Source organism: Pungitius pungitius, chromosome 14 (assembly GCF_949316345.1).
Source record: "Pungitius pungitius chromosome 14, fPunPun2.1, whole genome shotgun sequence".
NCBI lineage: Eukaryota > Metazoa > Chordata > Actinopteri > Perciformes > Gasterosteidae > Pungitius > Pungitius pungitius.
Window position 1 is genome coordinate 2,352,923 of NC_084913.1, and position 18,881 is coordinate 2,371,803.

Consider the following 18,881-nt stretch of genomic DNA (forward strand, 5'->3'; position numbering starts at 1 on the left):
ACAGAAGACAGTAGGCTACAATAAAGACGACATATTGCAAATAAGATAAAAATAAAATAAAAGTATAATAAAATATAAAATATAAGCTATGGGTTAGTACGCTAAAAGCTATGGGTTAGTAAGTTAGAGGAGATAAGATAAAATTAGGAATAAAAATAAAGATAAAGTGCACCAGCTTGTTGTTATGTACAATCTCATCTTAATCAGAATTAGAAGAAGATTTAATATATCAAGCACCAAATATGACAAAACAGCTGAAAAATACAGGTAAAATATACACTGGTGGGGTTTTGTTTTAATGACACTTACAGGTTTACAGTAACACACATTTGTCTAAGAATATGCACCATGTAAATCCAGGGATAGTGTTGCAGAGATTAACAAACGTGGCTCTAGAGGCCCACACAGAGGGACAAGGTTTCAAATTGCATATTTGATGGAGAAAGATGTATTTTATTTATACTGTACAGATTTTTCCAGCACTTTATTTAAATGTGTAGATTACGTTTTATTTATGCTATTTAATAGTGTACACTATTTACATTAGTTGAACGCAACTGCTCTACGGCAATCATCACAGCGCAAACGCAGATCGCTCCGCGGGTGACGTCCACACGCAGCTCTGCTGTCTACTTCCGCCTCCTTTGCAATGATTGACAGGCCGGACACCCAATCGTGGGCGCGAGCTACAGCAAAGGCAAATCCCTCTGCCTCTGATTGGAAGAGGGTAGCAGCCTGGCAGGTTAAAGTCAGGGGAACACGTGACTGACGCAAAACACGGAAAGAAGAAGAAAACAGAGGCAGCACGGAACTATCACGGGAGAAAGACACAAACACACCGTCAAGGAGAAATACACAAATAACCGCGACAGCGCCCGCGAGAGGCCCTTTAGACCGGCACAAAGACGTCTAGCTAACGCCATGCCCAAAAAGAGGGACCCCGTTAAAGGTGAGATCAAATCAGCCACCGTCACGTCGGTGTTTCAGGTGTTCTTCTGACTTCCATTTAGCGGCTAACGAAGGCTCGCCTCCGTCGTGCGGGCCGGTTATCCTCCTCACACACACACACACACACACACACACACACACACACACACACACACGTCTGTTTGTCTCTGTTAAAACCAGTGGTGTCGCTTTGTATTTGACTCTTCTATCTCCCCCCCCCCCCCTTTGCTCCTCTTCCTCCTCCTCCTCCACCCCCCCCCTTGCTCCTCCACCCGTCCAGGTGGCGCTCCTATGGCGAGGATCCGAGAGGACTCGAGGCTTATGCGCACGCACGTGAGTATGAGTCGAGCAGCTGGGGCTGTTGTTGTTGTTGTTGTTGCAGGTCAGAGTCGTGTTATCAGTGTGATGCTGTAACGTCAGCCACAATCTGAGGGTCACCTGGGTCACATTATTACCTCCCAGTTTAGAATGGCAGTAAAAGGCTTTTGCACTACCAGTACAAAAGGCCTACAACTGAGTTACTGGATAAACAATTCAGTCTATAAAATGAGTACATTTCCGAATTCTGAGATGTTCCAATTACCTTTTTTTGGGCTGTAATCTGATAATCTAGCATTTTCTGCTTCTACATGTGGAATCATCACACACTCTGGCCTTCTATATTAGCAAAGTGTAGTTAATATCTGTTCACAGCAGACACTCTTTCCTGTGGACACATTAATGGATGCATTTTAATATCGTTGTTCTGTTCTTAGGAATCTATGGTAGATTTCATACATGGACGTCCAGCCACAGGCAACATCCTGGACCTGTTTACCTCTGGATTATTAGGTAGGTTTATTTATTCTGAACCTGCAAACCACGCAACATAAAAGAGTTTCTTGAATGATCGATGAGGGATCCGCTCCATACTGTTCAATATTTAACTGCTCTCTGCTGTCAATTTCTTGAGCTGTTTTGCAAAGGATTGTGGGTAGACATGAGGGCCTTTTATGATTGGTGCCCTATCCCTCAGGTTTAGATTTTTTAAGGACTTTGGAAGGAGAGCTGGAGGACGACATTGTGTATTCTGACGACGATGATGGAGACGATGATGATGATCATCACTTCAAAGCACACGATGCTGCTTACAAGAATTTAAAACCACATCCGCGAATAAAACAACTGACCAACGAGGTATTGAACTCAAACACCATTCTTTGAAGGTGAAACTGAGAGGTTGACGTTTGTGTGAAAAGATTCAGCGTCGTTGGATGTATTCTTCATCCTGCGTTCGTTTCAGGAGGCTGATAAACATGCAAAGGACCTGATGGAAGAAGAGGAACGACGAAAGGACAAAACTGTGAAGAACAAGCGTAAGAAATTGGTGAGAGGCACGACTATTGGGAATCGACACTTTGAGTCGTTGCTGCTTTCCTCTCACGGCACTTTTTGTCTTTCTGTTGCAGCGCAAAAAAGAAAAGAAGCGGTTAGAAAAGGAGAATACGGTTAAAGACGTTTTACCTGTAGGTGTTTACTGATTTTGCTGTGGTCTACAACAAATCCGGTCTGAGAAAACCGTGCTGATTACTTTTTTTGTCATTTTAGGAGGAAGAAAAAGAGAAGTCTCACTCGGATAATCTAATGGAAAATCCTGTTATTGAGAGTAAAACAGAAGCAAAAGATTCTCCTGAATCTGGGACGCAGGCTGCTAGTTGTGATGAGAAAAGTTCGAATAATAAAGAAGAAAATCTTAAGGAGATTAATAAAACGGAAGATCAACAGCAAAAGGTTTGACGTTTTTACTTTATATACATTTTTTATTCTTAAAATAGTGCAGAAAGCAGCGATGATAAGAGTTTTGTCTTTGAGTATAAGAAGTTTTTGTGAACTCTGATGAACCCGATGCCACCTATTTCCCATAAATACAATAAAACTGTTACTTTAAACGCACTAAGAAGCCGCAGCAGGTTTCAGCACTGAGAGGATGTTGTGAATTTGACCGGTTAAAAATGTTTTTAAGTGTTGATTGAAACTCATTTTTGTGAAACCTTGTTCATGGATAATTGTTGTGAAACCACCACCTTTTTTGTGTTGCCTTACTTCCAGCAGAATTTTGATTTAAATAATTCAAGCGCCTCTACAACAAAATCCGCGGGCGAGGAGACTCGCAGCGAGAGACCTGCAGCCGACAGGAAAAAGAAGAAAACCAAATTACTCGACGTGTCGCCGTCCGAGGAGGAAAAGCCAAAAGTTGTGAAGAAACCTAAAGAGAAGAAGAAGACTATGAAGATGAAGAAGGAGGAGGAGGAAGAGAAACATGACCCCAATGAAGAGGTGAGAACACGCGTCGTTCTCAAACTAAAAAAACCTTTTTATTTATTTTGCGTGGTGAAACGGTCGCTAGTTTACATCGACAAAGATGACAATAAGGATGATGATGATATTCGGCGCCACCTACTTGACAAACTGTCACTGTGATCTTTGACAGAGCTCCATCGACCCGGCCGCAGAGGAGTCGGCCCAAAGGAGCCGGGAGCTCGCTGGTGAGTCGTGTTTCACGCCGACGTCGCTCAGACTTTTTAAAATAGAACCAAAAACGCACAACCTTCTGTGGTCCCCCCCCTCCAGCCTTCGGAAACCGCTTGGCCTCGCTGGGACAGTACGAGACGGCCGTGCAGTGCTTCACCGACGCCATCAAATACAACCCGCAGGAATCCAAGTGAGCGCCCCCCCCCCCCCCCCCCCCGGATTCAAACCGCAGCGTTGAGGGCGGCGCCCGGCGTTTCAACCGAGACCTTCCGTGTTCCTCTGCTTCAGGTTGTTTGGAAATCGCTCGCTGTGCTACGAGAGACTGCAGCGGTACGACGAGGCGCTGAGGGACGCGGACCAGGCGCTCTCCATGGAGCCCAACTGGATAAAAGGCCTATTCAGGAAAGGCAAAGCGCTCTGTGGGCTCAAGGTGAATTATCAACAAATATTGGGACGAAACCGGTGCAAAAAGCAAAATGCTGAATCATCTTTTCCTCCCCAGAGATACTACGAGGCCTCGCTGATCTACAGGGAGGTGTTGAAGCTGGAGGCTTCCAGCGGCGAAGCCTCGCAGGAGCTGAAGCGAGCGCAGACGTTGCACCTGATGGTAGGAGACGGCTCGAAGACACTCCGCCATTCAGCGCATTTAGCTGCATTGCACGCTAGATGATGTAACCGGACGCGTAATATTGGGCCGTGCACTTTTGAATTGGAGGGAATTTGTCCGACTGTTTTTTTTTTTTTTTAGAAGGCAGATGTGGAATATCAAGGAAACACTGTAGTCGTCATCTTGGTGGAAATGAACCATCCTGATTCCTTTTTTTTTCTTTTCTTCAGGAGATGGGATTCAGCTGGGCGCAGAGCTCGGAGGCCTTGAAAAGGCACGCCACGCTGGAGCAAGCGGTGGAAGCTCTGTTCGGGGAGGAAAGCAATCCGGGTCGCGGAGGTAAGCGTCCAAAACGTCTGACCCGTTTCCTTCGGCGACGCCCTGGTGCTCGAACAGCGTTTTGTTTCCTCTCTCCCTCCAGAGGTCGGCGCCTGTCGGGCGAAGGCGGACGCAGCGGCAGCAGCGGCGGCGGCGGCGGCTGCGGCGGCGGAAGACGACAGCGACAGGGGCGAGTGGATTCACCTACGGACAAGTCGTCCCAGAATGCAGCAGGTCAAAGTGTCTGACGCCCAAAGCAGATCGAACTCGCGGTCCCCGACGCCGCGTTCAGGGAACCCTGTGAAACTGTAAGACGTCCGATCCTCTTGCTTTTTATGAAGCTATTAACGAGGCAAAGTCAGGCAGGTTTATAAAGGTTATTCATTTAGTTTGTTTTCTTTCTTTTGTGTGTGTGAAGGGAGATCTTCTCCGTTTGGGTCGGCTCCTTGAGTCCCGCCATCACCTACTCGACGCTACACGAGCTCTTCAGCAGGTAAACGAGCTCCTTCATGAGCTCTCCATCGCTATCAAGAAATAACACCCACGTTTCCAGATGTTTCCCCGCTGGCGGGTTTGCATTTCCACCACGGTGGATTATTGAGACGTTGCCGTTTGACCACTCGGAGGCTCTTCTCTGTCCTTCAGGGCCGGGACGGTGCACAGCATCAAGATGCTGCTGGAGCAGCAGTGCGTCTTTGTGAACTACACCAGCGTGGAGGACTGCGACCGGGCCATCCAGTGTTTTAATGTGAGGCGCCTCGACTCGTCGGGAGTGAAATGTTCGGGCTTGTAGCTGGTTGTCACGTGTCCGTTTCCTCCCCAGGGGATGGTGGTCGAGGGCTCGCCGCTCTCGGTGCGATACCCCAATAAGTTCAGGTTGGGGATGTCCAGCGCCGCGACCTCTGACCCCTTCCCGCGCCTCAAGTAAGAATTGTTACTATTATTCTCCAGCCGACACCTGTTCATATTTTGTGATATGATTGTTAGTTGTCGTTTTTTTTTTTTTTGTAGCCTGTACAAGAAGGAGTGCTTCTTCTGGAGGACCGTGGGCTGCACGAGGCTGGACTGCACCTTCCGACACGTCCCGGAGCACAAGCACGTTGACCAGGACAAGTTCACCGGTAGAAGTGTCAACATGTAGGACGAGGGACATGAGAAGCAGGCGGAGGGGGGCGGGGGGGGTCGGTTGGACTGTGAGTTTCGGTTCAGTCTGTTTTGACTGAAGAAGACGACTAGTTTTTGAATTCTGTTGCACTTTTGTAAAGCGCACTGCTGTACTAATTTATAGAACGCATCAAACCACATTTACATTCTACTGTATTTGAATGATTTGTGTGCTCTGAGCATTCTTTAGCTGAAGGATTTGAATTTTACTTGCTTTGCCTCTTTTAAAAATTAACAGATGTTTCTGTTTCGTGAGTCGCCACTAGATGGCGCCGATTCCCTTACCCCTAAACTTGGGGGGGCTACAAATGTATTTTTCTTTCATTTAAAAGGTTGGGATTGACTTAGTTGTGCTATATTTAATTTTGGGTCGTTGGAGTTCAGTATTTATGTAAATCCTGGTTAACGCTATGTGTGTTTGAAATGGAGTGCTGTTCAGACATAAGCTTGTATAAATAAGTGCCTTTTTAGTTGCACTGTGGCTGCAGTTAGTGGCTTAGTTCGGCCCGGAGAAAATAAAAGCCTCAACTTTAAGAGTGTTAATGCCTCGCCGTAAGTTGATGCACCAAAAGCTTTGTGCAGCTGGTCCGATCCGTCCGGATGGAAGGCTCCGGCGGGTCATTTGGGTCGTGAGGTCGGAGGAAGCAGCGGCGCTCCCTCTGGTCTCAGGTCAGCCGGAGTTAAAACGACTGCAAAGTAGCTTCTCCTGATGGACGTGGGGGAGCTTTAGAGCTTTAGAGCAGGGTTGTTCTTCCACTCGGCCGGTTCAAGGTCGCCTTTGTGACCCCTGGTATGTAAAGTTTCAGGTGTGAGTTACAAAATGTTCACAAAGAGCCGAATAACGAGCCCCCCACCCCCCCTCCAAAAGAAAGGTCTACGCAGTGAAAAAGAGGCATTGATCTGTGAAAAATGCTTAGTCCTCAGCGGCAGAGCAGCTGTACTGGTGGGCATTAATTGGCTGGCGGTGGCGAAGCTCTCAAAGCCCCTCTGAGCCGTGTGAGAGCATGAAAGGCCTGAAATACTAATAACATGAACTCTGCCTGAACCCAGAGAAAGCACCGGGACATTACCGACCTGCAAAATGGGTCTATATTTAATCTTATTGGCCCGCTTGGAGCCTTTTTCCAATGCAGATAAAGACCCCCGATAAGAGGACGGCGCCGATCCCTGGCTTCACCAAAGCAAACAGCGGGAGATTAAGCGCGCGTCTTGTTGAAAGGCTGCATGGGTTTGTAGAGCTTCCAGCAGATTTATCTTCAACAGGAGCAAAGGGACAACAAGAGAAAACACGGCAACAGACGAGTTGCTCTCCCACTGCTTCTGCTCTTTGACATGTGGCTACGCAGCTAAAGTCACACAAAAAAAAACACTTTCACCAAATGCGCTGCTGACGGTTGTGTTTCTGCAGTTTGTCTCTGAATCCTACATTTCTAGGGTTGTTATTTAATGTGATTGATCAAATATGACAGATTAGCTTTGTTTTGTGTTTAAATCTTGAATATTACTCTTGTAACTGTTCTTTGTCAACACCGAACTTATCATTTTGAGTCTCAGCTAAAGCAAAGTTATGATAAAGTATTAAGATATACTTTGTTTTATGGTGTAAAATGCCAATACGACCAGTGCTTTGGTCTCTCATCCCAACCTTCCCAGTGAAACGTTAATGTGTTGTGATGGTGGACACAATGGGAGGCATCTGCTCCGCCTCCTTGTGTTTCTCTGTGAAATGAATACAGTAATTGTCACAATGAGAGATTGACCTTCCCTTTTTAATCTAGACAGCTGCCCCCCCCCCCCCCCCATAACAAGTTAAAATAGCGCAAACCCAATTAGGGAATTGATTTGCTTGCTTTCATTTCCCTGGTTTGCATCGGGGCCCTATAGGGGAGATGGATGGATGAATGAATGAATGGATGAATGAAGTGTTTTGTCCGCGCTGGGGGAGCACCGACGGTCCTTTGTCTCCGGCTGATGGCGTCGTTGCTGTTTAACGCCTTCAGCAGATTAACGTTTACCACTTTACAAACACAAAGGTCACAAAGGTCATCACAGCTGTATTTTACTGCCAGGATTTAAATGTGATTATTGTGTTATTCTGGCTTCCATTCAATGTAAAAGTCAAACACCTTCATGTAAAGGTCATGAGCAACAACGTACTTCACCCGTCTCTTCAAATCCTGTTGGTTCCTACAGAATACAGACGCCTGTGTGTTGTAAATATAGAAGTGAAACGTTGGGACTATTTCCAGCTGTTAATACACAAACGTGAGGAGGAGTAATACTATGTAAAAAAAGACCTTGTGTGGCTCAAGAGGGACATTTACCTCAAGTGATGTCACAGAGTCAGTGCTGTGGTTGAATGAGGTCACCAGAGCGCTGCAGAACCTGCAGGTTGCATTGTGGGTAATGGAGGCTTCAGTTTTTGACAAAGAACAACAACAAAAAAACTTTGGTTATAGAACATTGTTGATTTTTAGTCTTTTTTTTTTTCATGATATTTCTTGACATTAAAGATCTCAACAGATTAAACATTTAACTATTTGAGCAACGATGCTTGTGGTTAAAACACGACACTAGTTGTGACAAAGCTTGTTTTGGTGTTGAATTACGCTCTGCATAACTCTCCCGTGTGCAGGTTTGTGTGTTTAAACACAGACTGCAGGATAAGGCCATTGAACGTCCTGATTAATGGAAGCTTAAAGGTCGAATCTGGGCCTTCAGACGTGCACGGGCGCATTCTGAGGGTCGTTACCTCATGCCGGCCTTTTCTCTCCGCGATCGATTTGAGAAATCACCTGCATGGGAGCAAAGTATCATTAACGGGATTAGAGGTTTGCAGAGAGGAGGAAACACTGCGCACACAGCGACGTGAAGCCTGTCCCGACCGGCCTTTTTCCTTCAAGTATTTACGTGGCTTAATGGGCCAAGAAATATGTGGCCTGTGTGCGTCGTAATGATTAAACCCTGCAGCCCGGGTGTCTTTCATCCTGCTATCGACCTGCGTATCTGGAGGGAACTTGTTCACGGGCATGAAAAACGCCTCGGCCTCGTAAGTCCTCTCATTGTTGCCTGGAGGAGTTTGACTTCCAATAATTGATGGCTGCCTCCATAGATCACCGCAGAGCTCACACGTTGTCCTCTCACCACGTGTGTCCTTTTCAAGCAAAAAGATAAATAATAATAACCCCCACAACGCCAAGCCAAACGAGGTCCCCATTAATCTGCAGGTTATTCCTTGGACTGTAATTTACAGCAGGAGACACTTGTAATAAAAAGCCTGCAGGGCGAGCTTTTTTATTACAAACCAAACCTGCTTCCTTTACCTCTGATAATGCTGAGTGGCAGGCCGTCGAACCCATGAGGCTCCCATGATGCAACTCACTGGTTTGTAGCGTTTGCCGTCGATTTTAGGGAAGCAGAGACCAGGATGTCTGGGACGATTTAAGACTTCCTCCTGCGCCCCCCCCCCCCACCCCACGTTTGAAAATGCTGTCTCTTCCTCTGGTGGTAATGAACCCCCCCGGGGGCCCGGGTGCACGCCGTGTGAGGACGCCGCCGTGCCACAGCGATCCATTACCTCGGAGACGTGTGCTTTTGTCCCATTAATCTCCGGCCAGGTACCGTTGGGTAATTACAGTTAATCATCATTCAGACGTGCACGTGGGCTCCTCAGTGGCTTCCAGAGGAAAATCTACACCTTGTTTACCCCCCCCCCCCCCCCCCCACATCCCCTCCATCCCCTCCCACCTCTATACTGTACAAGCGTCCCAATTGCACCACAAAGAAGTCTCTTCTTTCTTTGTCCCGGGAACTGAACTGTGGGTGTTTTTGTGTCCATGAAGATCTGGCTCCAGTTGTGCAGCAGCAGCTTACTGCCCCCCCCCCCCCCCCCCCCCCCCCCGGACCCCCACCAAGCACTTTCCACTATCCAGCTGTCCGTGAAGCCTACTGTTCACCTGCAGCTAATGGACAATGGACGGAGACCATCTGCACCACCCGGGAATGTTTACAGATAAATGACATGTGATCAGCAGTTCCATCACATTATGAACAGAGATTCATGGTCTGCTGAGGATAAACCTGACTCACTTTTCCTGCAGACATGAAATTAGCGGGTTTATTTTTTTTTAAAAGGTCTCCACGTCATTCATCCTCTGACTTCTGATCCAGGGCCAACATCAACAGCAGTGTCCACGGCTTCAGTTCCCCTACAGGAAGGCTGTAAAATGTATAAATATTTCACTTTATATTGAATTTTATTTATTTTTTTCCAGTGGCTCCAATGTTTTGATGCCACCATCATCCACACTGACCGATAAGAACCTCAGACAAACATCCAAGCGATCCCTTTTAATATCTCAATCTTATTTTAACATTGTGACGTCCATGTTTTACAAATTAAACCATTTTAGTGAATGAAAACAATGAATTGCACTTATTTTTATATTCAAACCACAGAAAGCGTGGTAGAAAAGTGTAATAATAGCACAGATTGCATTATTATTATATTCTACCGGACAAGAAGATTTCCATTCTGGGAATAATAAAGCAACTCTTAATATTTTTTTGTTTCATTATTCAGGATCTTTAAAATATTCAGTCAGCAAGACTGTTAGGATTTGCAAAAAAAAAAAGGCATGAAGGAAGAATCCTGTTCTAAGCGTCATCGATGTGTATTTTCCTATTTGTTACTTTTAACTTGCAGAAGGAGAAACTGGATGCTGTGGAAAAGAATAAGTTCCATTGGTTGAATGTTGAAAACTGGTTTAAGAAAAAAGCAGCGCAGACAGATTTGTAGGTTTGTCTACTGCACCTCAGAATATAAAATACTAACTTCTTCTTTTCTGCTGTCAACAACTCGTCATCCACTCAACACGTGGCTGCGGCCTGCTGCTCCTTCCTCTGAAGACGCTCTTGAGTATTGATTTGAAGACGAGGATCAATGCGTGCGCTCCGATTGGCCACAAGCGCCCTCAGCGCGCTGCAGTTCCTGGTTTGAATGGAGAGATAAAGCAGTAAATAAGATTTAGTTTCAGTCTGCCTTTGTTCTCCTTGAAAGGAGGTCAAACAATCTCCAACAAGACGAGACATGTTTGCTTTACTCAATAAAAAACAGACACCGAATAGGAAAAGCCGAGATCGGAGCGATGGCGGCAGGCCGAGGGCCTTCGGAAATGAGGAATGAGTGAGCTTTGTTATCTGATGTCACACACACACACACACACACACACACACACACACACACACACACACACACACGCTTATCAAAGTGCAGTCCAAACAACAGAGTCCTGCCACGCCTTAAATGTTCTAATGTATAACGAGAGCAAAGGTAGATTTAAAGCCCCAGCTGGCTCCTTGTTGCACAAAGTAAAACTCTGAGCCAACTGGCTTGAAGCAAACTTTTTCCTTTTATGAAAGTTATTGCAACACACAAATCACATGACTCGCCCCCCTAAAAAATAAAGCAGCTCGCCCTGCTCTCCCCGCGTGGGAACATAAACATGCACACGTTCAGATAAACACCTGCACACGTGAATAATTCATCAGTGTGAGCAGACACGAGCAGCATGAAGGTGTCAGAAGCAGCACAGCAGCACGTTAAGCAGAAAGCAACATGATCACATGACTGCTGACCCGTGTGATCTATTCTCTCCTTTTGATCTTTACCGAAAAGGGAAGAAAACGGTTTTCAAACCGACGCCGGGTTGTTTTCTATAATTGATAAATATCCATTGTTGTCTGTGAATGAACACGAGTGGTTCCTGTGGGTGACACGTGACTTCATTACCATAAACACACACTAGTTTATTCCATCCCCCCCCCACACACACACACACACACACACCAGCACCAACATGTGGATTCATCCGCAGGTGAAAACCAGTTCACTATTTACACGTGTGTTACAAACACGGTGCGCTGGGGATTAAACGGCAGCTTCTTAGTTTGAGGGATCTTTGTGGTGTGATGTCATCATAATCACCACGAAGTCATGCAGAAAACAAGTTCAGGACCTCAATGAAGCCTCACTTTCACCTTTGTGTCCTCCTCACATCGCTGCCACCTTCAACCGCAAGACACCTGTCCCTTTGTGCGACACACACACACACACACACACACACACACACACACACAGGAAACCTCTGGGTCATTTGGCACATTTTTGATGATAAAAAAAAAAAATTCCAGAATGAGAGCGAGGAGGAGCAATCCAGGCTTTCCACTCCAGTGAAAGGCTCTCTTTGTTGAGCACTCCTCTCCAATCCCCCCCCCCCCCCCCTCAACCCTCCCTGTACGTATCCACCATTAACCCCCCCCCCCCCCTCCCACCAAAGCCCGGGCGGATTTTTCATTAAACGCTATCACGAATGTGACTGGTGCTATTCATGGGAAGACGGAGGGCAGGAGACCAGTGGAGAATGACAGGAATGTGGGCCGCAGGTGAAGGTCCGGCTGACTTTAGAGGACCTAGAAGACGGGACGGGGGGGGACGGGGGGGCTCAATGCCTTTCTTTGTCTTTCCCGATTCCAAATGGGCACGATTGATTCCTCCGGTCAGACGCTCTGTTTGCGGAGGAAAGAAAAACAAGCTCACACTTGTTAAATTCATTGTTTTTCTCTGTGTGTTCTGAGGCCTTTGTGTCCCCCCCCCCCCCCCCCCTCTTAAGTTAGGCCTCCTTGTCCTCGTCTACTTAAAGCTACTTAAAGAGTTGAGAGCACTCTGCCTGAACAAAACCACGCATTGTGCCCACTGGACAAACAGGGCGAGTCGATCCATCCGCTGTTCATTTCTCACCAGAGGACGGAGATGGACCTGTGTCATTGTTGGAGAGCGGTGGATTACGCGGGGGGACAATGATGGGGGGGGCAGCGGGACGGAAGAAAACACAAACAATGATTTCCGCAACAGCAATTTAATCCTCTGGCGTTAAAACCCGACACAAAGTGGACAAAGGCGAGGAGGCCGGCACGAATAAACCCCCCGAATCTGAAGATTAGGCAAAAAAAAACAGAGGCCCTTTATCTGCTTTTGAAGCCTGAGAGCTGCCAGCGTCTCTTTGTGAGCGGCCCCCGTGTCCCACTGCAAACCTCCACCTCACTTTCATCTGCCCCGTCATCTTAGGGGGGGGGGGGGGGGGGGGCAATTAATGCCATTCAGGTCCACCCACTAGTGCAGAGAGGGGGGGGGGGGGGGGGTCGGTGGAGGGAAGGCTCATCTACTTGTTGAAGCAGGGACTTGACGACAGCAGTTCAGTGCGGCCTAATTTGGTGCACATAAGCCGAGTGGCTGTTGTTGATCGGGTCAGATTCTGCTCTCGTGGGTCCGGGCCTTGTGTTTCACGGCGCGGACCCTTAATGAATATTTCACTGCTCTCTGCACAATAAGCCTCCCGACTCGTCCCCGACGAAGCCGAGGAGAAGCCCCCCCGTATGCTTTTTTTTGTCTTCCCCTCTGATGGTTGACCTTTGTTCCCCCCCCCCCCGCCCCACTGTAGCTGCTCCTCTCTGGGGACCCCCGCTGTTCCTCCTGCGCCGCTCTGACACACAGCGGCAGGGGAAATAAAGCCTCCATTTGCATTACGTAATTTCATGCATTATTCAGAGCCTTCGGAGAATGACTCCACCTCGACATCTCCTCCGAGGGCAGCCGGGACGTAACTGTTACTGACAGCTTCTGGCTCATGAAATGCAGAGCGACTCAATCTGCAGACATTAGGCCGGCCCTAAATTGGAAATAGCCCCCCGGCTCACTCACCCAGATGCGCTCCGACTGAAGCACACGCTGGATGTTTAGTTTCTCTTTTCGGCACCGAGGGGGGGGAACGAGAGATATCATCGGATGGGGGTGTTTACAGAGTGTCTGTTTTAGGGTGCTCGCCATAGTTCAAGGGATCTCAGACGAGTAGTGCCGCTCACACACGCACACACGCACACACACACACACACACACACACACACACACACACACACACACACACAAAAGAGGCGAAAAGATTGTGAATACAATGACGTTCTGCACGCTGCCCGTTATGTCAGCGCTGTGCAAAACGGGGGGAATATGAAACGATTTTATCGTCATAAACTTGTCTTTTATTATTGTTTTAAAACGGGGGTTGCATTAGTTCGGGGGGGGGGGGGGGGGGGGGGCAGAAGTGGTCACGAGGCGAGGAGAGGGCAGACGGGCCAATTAGTGCAGTCAAAGAGCCACGGTGCTGCACAGCAGGGCCGCTCACTGCGAGGCACGTTGTCTCTTCATCGTCCGGGACTCACAGCCCCGAAAAAAGCAGAGTCTGAAAGAGCCAACCGCTCCGCCTGGGGGGGGGGGGGGGGGGCTGTTGTTCTCGTAGCCAGGGACAAGACTGCTGACGAAATAAAGCCTTCTCCCTCTAATCAGAGACAATGGAGTGTATTTCATTAAGCCAGATAATGGTGTGTGCATTTCATTACCATAGATAACTAGGGGTATTTAGATGAGGGATGAGGTGCTCGTAAAGCAGCCCCGGTTGGTCGCCGTGGCAACCCGGATCCCGGCAAACAAAAGAGTCAGGGAGAAGTGTTTGCTATAGGGGACGGGAGAGAAGAAAAAAAAGGGGAGGGGGGGGGTCTGAGAGGATCCGCAGAGAGAGAGAGAGAGAGAGACCATGTTGTTTACTCAAGTGACCACGCCACCCCCCCTTTGTTCTCAAAAGTTAAATATGGTTCCCTCGGTGCGACACCAGGCATCATCTCACGCTGAAGAAGCCGCGCGATGAACTTAATCACCCGAATGGGGGATCCTCGGGTGCAGTGAGAGAAAAGCCACCCATCCGTCAGTCAGAGCTCATTTCATGTTGGGTGACTTTCAAATGAAGACACCTCCTGACAAAGAGAAGGGCCTTTGAGCCCAAATCAGCCCAAAGCGTGACCTTGACCTTGTTGCAGAGCTGTCAGCCGGAGGACGGGTTCCATTACAGCGGCTGACATGATGGAAATGGGAATACTCCTTTTTTTTTGGCAGCATGCAATATTAAGCCCTTCTCCTCAGATTTGAGTCAATCACCATTACGGGTGAAACATCATTAGCAGGTAGAAAATGAAGGGGTTGGATTGAATGGAAACTCAATTCAGCTGATTTGGCATTTGTAAAATATAAACATTGATTTTTCGTTCAGTCGAGCTTCTGCAATCTCATCCACCGAGTTAAATAACAACTGCTTAATTTGATTTGACGTATTAAATCATTTTTACACCATCCTGTCATTCTACCTTAAATCCACGTTTCTGGACTGAAGAGACTCATTGGCCTTCTTTAGTTTAAAGATTAAAAGTTAAAGACTATTCCTCTTCTTTATGCCTGTGTCTACAGCCATGCTGCAGTGTGAGGCCAAGCAGATGCTAACATTGTTTAGCATGTTCACCATCTTATTCTAGTCTGCTAACATTTAGTAGCTAAACACAAAGTGTGCAGGTGCTCGGGTGAACAAATGGCGGCGATAAGGGAGAAGGGCAGTCAGCAGATTACACCGTGAATAAGATCACATGACCCGCATGTGGAGTTCAGCCATTAGGGGAAAGCAGATATGACTCCATATGGACAACCTCCTCCTTGTTACCCACGATGCTCCACTTTAAGAGGAATGCAGCGCTGCTGTCGGACCTTTGATCTTTAAGAAATGAAGCTTTTAAAACTTTTATTCCTCCTGAGAACAGTTTCACGGAGCACAGTGAGTGTGTTCAAACTAACGCTGCCTCACGCCCACATTCCATGTTTGGGAGACTGCAGCTGCAATGTGAGAAGCAATATTTCCTCAGCTTTGTTTATAACATTCTAAGATGAAATTAAAAGAGGGTTGATGTATTATATATTTAGGAGTTTTGTAATTAATTTTTAACCAAAAAGATTCAGATTCATATATACTTTCCCAGATGTATTACTTCAATATTGATGAAATATTAAATATTGGCCAGCTGTCACAGGTGATGAGATGCAGATTCCTCCATGAAAGCACACATCCAAACACAATAATCAAGTCAAGTCAACGTAGTGAAAACGAGCTGCTTGGCTCATCCACCCGTGTCCCTGGGACCAGAATCCACTGTTATCTAAACCCACAAAACCCACATGGAACCTGATTTCTGCAATCAAAACATCTGACAGGCCACGCAGGTGAAACGCCCCCCCCCACAGGCAGGCGTGACAACGTGGGTTCCCCTGATGATGATGTGTGTGTGGATCCAGGCTCCGGCCTTGGCCCGCAGTAATAGGATCGGCCTGTTTGGGCCTGACGGGCTCGGCCCCTTTCAGGGTGGCCCATCTGGCTGGCGCCCCCGGGCCGCGGCGCCAGCCGCCGGCGCCCGCCGAGCGGGGGGGGACCCATCTGGGGTCCCGTGCGGAATATATCGACCCTTGCGCTGCCAGGCCCGTACCAGTCCACACATGGGTCCACTGGTGTGTGTGTGTGTGTGTGTGTGTGTGTGTGTGTGTGTGTGTGTGTGTGATAGCGGCTCCACTAACAGCAGGGATTGTTGCCTGAGTGGTGCAGATGGGCTGGACCCACCAGTCCTTTGGTGCTGGAGAACCCGACTGGCAAAAATAGGCAAAAAACACACAGGTGATTGGTGCTGGGGGGGGGATAGAATAATAAAACACACCAGACTCTTCTTCATCAGCTGCTTTAAAAACACTCATAAACCTATGGACTTAATGAATGAATTAAGAAATAGGACGAGATTTGACGGTGAACACATTGAGGAACAGGTTTACTGAGAGTGGGATTCTGGCCATGTGAGCAGTGAGCTCAAGTCTAAAGTTTCTCTGTAATTCACTTTCAGAGCGCAGACATGACAGCAGCTGCACAGCCGAAGGATCCCGAGGCCTGAGCCACATCTGGCGCTGGGATCAGGTGGTCTGTGAGGCGCAAACACACACCGACCTGCGTGCTCCTCAGAGGGTGAACCCTGCTGACTCATGATCCTCAAATGTAGACTTTTCCCTCTACATTTTAAATTTCCCTTATTCTAGACAAGGTATTTCCCTGTAGGACAATCACACAGGGAATTCGGAAAGAGGGGGGGGGAGGGGGGCGGGGGCATTGCAAGATAACTTGGATGGTTCCAATAAAACCTTTCACACAAGTCATTAAGCTCCATCCTGCTGCATATATTTTAGACATGGGGGGGCCATTAAAGCCCCGGCAGCGCTGGTGTTAGCCATAAAGTAGGTGCACGTATCAGCAGTGTTTTAGTAACCGGTTATTTCTACCGGGGGTGGGGGGGGGGACTTCAAACGCCTCGCCGTCCACTCGCCTGGCAGCACAGTTTAGAAAGGCCGACACGGGGGGCGGGACAAAGGCGCCTCTGGGAGGCGTCGAGGTAATCGGGGGGACGGTGGAATTTGGCCGGCATCATTAAAAAGGGATCCGGGGTCCGTTCGCTGCGCTGATGGGAAGTTTAGTAAAAAGCCAACAAAAGGTGCCGAGGCTGCGCCCCCCCCCCCCCGGAGATGAAGGGCATCGCGGGGGCTCTGATCCCCCCCCCCCCCCTTTGTGCCGATGAACCCTTTGACCACTTCCGACTCTGATCCCTGCAGGTTTGGGTGATTTAAGCAAGTTTGTGATCCGGAGGGGGGGGGGGGGGCACCACTTCCCTCCTCTTCCTCCTCTTCCTCGCTGTATATTTTGTTAATATGGACTGAAGACATCACCATCCAATCATTGGGACTTTTCACATTTTATAGACAAACAACTAGTTCAAAAACACGAGGTGAACTATTTGATGATTGAAGGAATTGGGGGCTGCAGCCTCAGTTTCAACATAATTTACTAGGATCCACTAGAATTAATTCGATTAAAAACAAGTTCATTTAATAATAAAATATATGGAACAGGGAGCTTTTCTCTTTAGGGATCATCAATACACAATCACTGCTGGTTTAAACATTACAAATATTGAATGAATCAATGGGGAAAACGCTTGATTTTTCTGCGAGATTCATTATTTAAAAATAAATTCAATTATATTAAGTTAATTTAAGGACAGAGAGTTAAAGATACAATATTCACATAAAACATGAATATAAATATGTATACACGTTTGCGTGTGTGAATACATGAATCCTCCGGGATGAGAGGGTGAGTAACAGCAGAGAGCCGGTGGCCGTGACAAAGCACTCGAGAGGCCAAAAGGCAAACCCTAATTTCGGGGTCGACCTTGGCCTGTTTAGAATTCCCCCATCGGTGCTGGTGACCGCGACACGCGTCTGGAGCCGGGTCGACTCAAGGAGCAGAAGGCGTGTGTGCGTGTGTGTGTGTGTGCGTGTGTGTGTGCGTGTGTGTGTGTGTGTGTGTGTGCGTGTGTGTGTGCGTGTGTGTGTGTGTGTGTGTGTGTGTGTGTGTGTGTGTGCAGATGGACGGACCGTTAGGGATGCAGTCTTAATGTTCCCAAGGGAGGAGGCAGAGGTCAGGGCTCAAAGGCCCGACTGACTCCTCCCCACCCCGCTCTGTGTCTGGGCTCCACAATGAAGCGCTCCTCCGGCCGGCCGCATAATGCGGTTTGTGCAAATGAAGCGACGGCAGGCGTGTTTGTGTGTGTGTTTGCATGGAAGGGGGTGTTGTGTGTGTGTGTGTGTGTGTGTGTGTGTGCCAGGCCGTTTGCACACTGTGGCGGTGCAGCTGGCACGTGCCACACACACACACACACACACACACCCAGCAGTGTCTAGAGAGGTCTTTTAATTAAGGGATTTGTTAATTTTCCATTCAACTTGACAGTGATGAATGGGGGAGCCGGGTCCGTCTCGGCTGTGGGGCGGGCCGAGCTTCCTAGGAGGCCTCGAGGTGCCATCGTCACACTCGGGGAACCAAAATCACGCGTGAAGATTCTTTTTTTTTTTTTTTAACCCTTTGAAGGCCAAAGCTTAAGAGTCACTGGAGCTGAAAAACAAAAAGCCTAATAGATGTGATTCATACTGGGCAGCAGCCTGTGTGGAGGCAGATAGGACTGTGGGGTAAACAGAGGGAAACAATGGCCACACATTGTGGGAACAAAGCGCCTGTTTGGCTCCAGAGGAAGTAACTCTGGCTCTTTCTGGTTATCTTAGCGAGGTTATCGTGCACTCTTTTTAAGTGCCTTTAAATGCCTAAAATGTACTTTAAATCTTTTCGAGCTCCTTGCTTCCCAGCAACTAGAAGGGGTAACTGCACTTGAACTTCAAATACCAATCCGTGTGGGCCTTTTAACTAATGTACACAAATGAATCTGAATGAATGTGACCCACAACTGAAGTTCGGTTTGCAGCTTTTATTTTCTCAATTTCAACCAATAGAATAAAAAGATAAAAATGCACTCCCAA

At 47.8% G+C, this 18,881-nt stretch overlaps 1 protein-coding gene across 2 annotated transcripts; it reads left to right on the forward strand.

Annotated features, from left to right (window-relative positions):
* The first annotated feature begins 742 nt into the window (after window positions 1–742).
* si:dkey-33c12.4 (uncharacterized protein LOC560112 homolog) lies at window positions 743–7,344 on the forward strand. 2 transcript variants are annotated; one of them, XM_037485900.2, is made up of 18 exons: window positions 743–949; window positions 1,229–1,281; window positions 1,704–1,779; window positions 1,964–2,124; window positions 2,231–2,314; window positions 2,397–2,453; window positions 2,536–2,718; window positions 3,037–3,264; window positions 3,419–3,473; window positions 3,559–3,649; window positions 3,748–3,889; window positions 3,962–4,066; window positions 4,297–4,405; window positions 4,488–4,692; window positions 4,803–4,877; window positions 5,030–5,132; window positions 5,208–5,308; window positions 5,396–7,344. In XM_037485900.2, exons 1-18 carry the CDS (start codon window positions 922–924, stop codon window positions 5,523–5,525), a joined length of 1,986 nt encoding a protein of 661 aa, XP_037341797.2. In that variant the 5' UTR covers window positions 743–921; the 3' UTR covers window positions 5,526–7,344. The 2 variants fall into 2 exon arrangements, with proteins under 2 accessions (XP_037341797.2, XP_037341798.2); XM_037485901.2 differs by having other exon boundaries at window positions 3,040–3,264.
* The last annotated feature ends 11,537 nt before the right edge of the window (window positions 7,345–18,881 follow it).

Bases quoted from the DNA above. Each gene is read 5' to 3' on its own strand.
- si:dkey-33c12.4 (XM_037485900.2), top strand. From the start codon at position 922: ATGCCCAAAAAGAGGGACCCCGTTAAAG. The intron at 3,890-3,961 runs GTGAATTATCAA...TTTCCTCCCCAG, and splicing joins AAGCGCTCTGTGGGCTCAAG to AGATACTACGAGGCCTCGCT. The intron at 4,878-5,029 runs GTAAACGAGCTC...TCTGTCCTTCAG, and splicing joins CTACACGAGCTCTTCAGCAG to GGCCGGGACGGTGCACAGCA.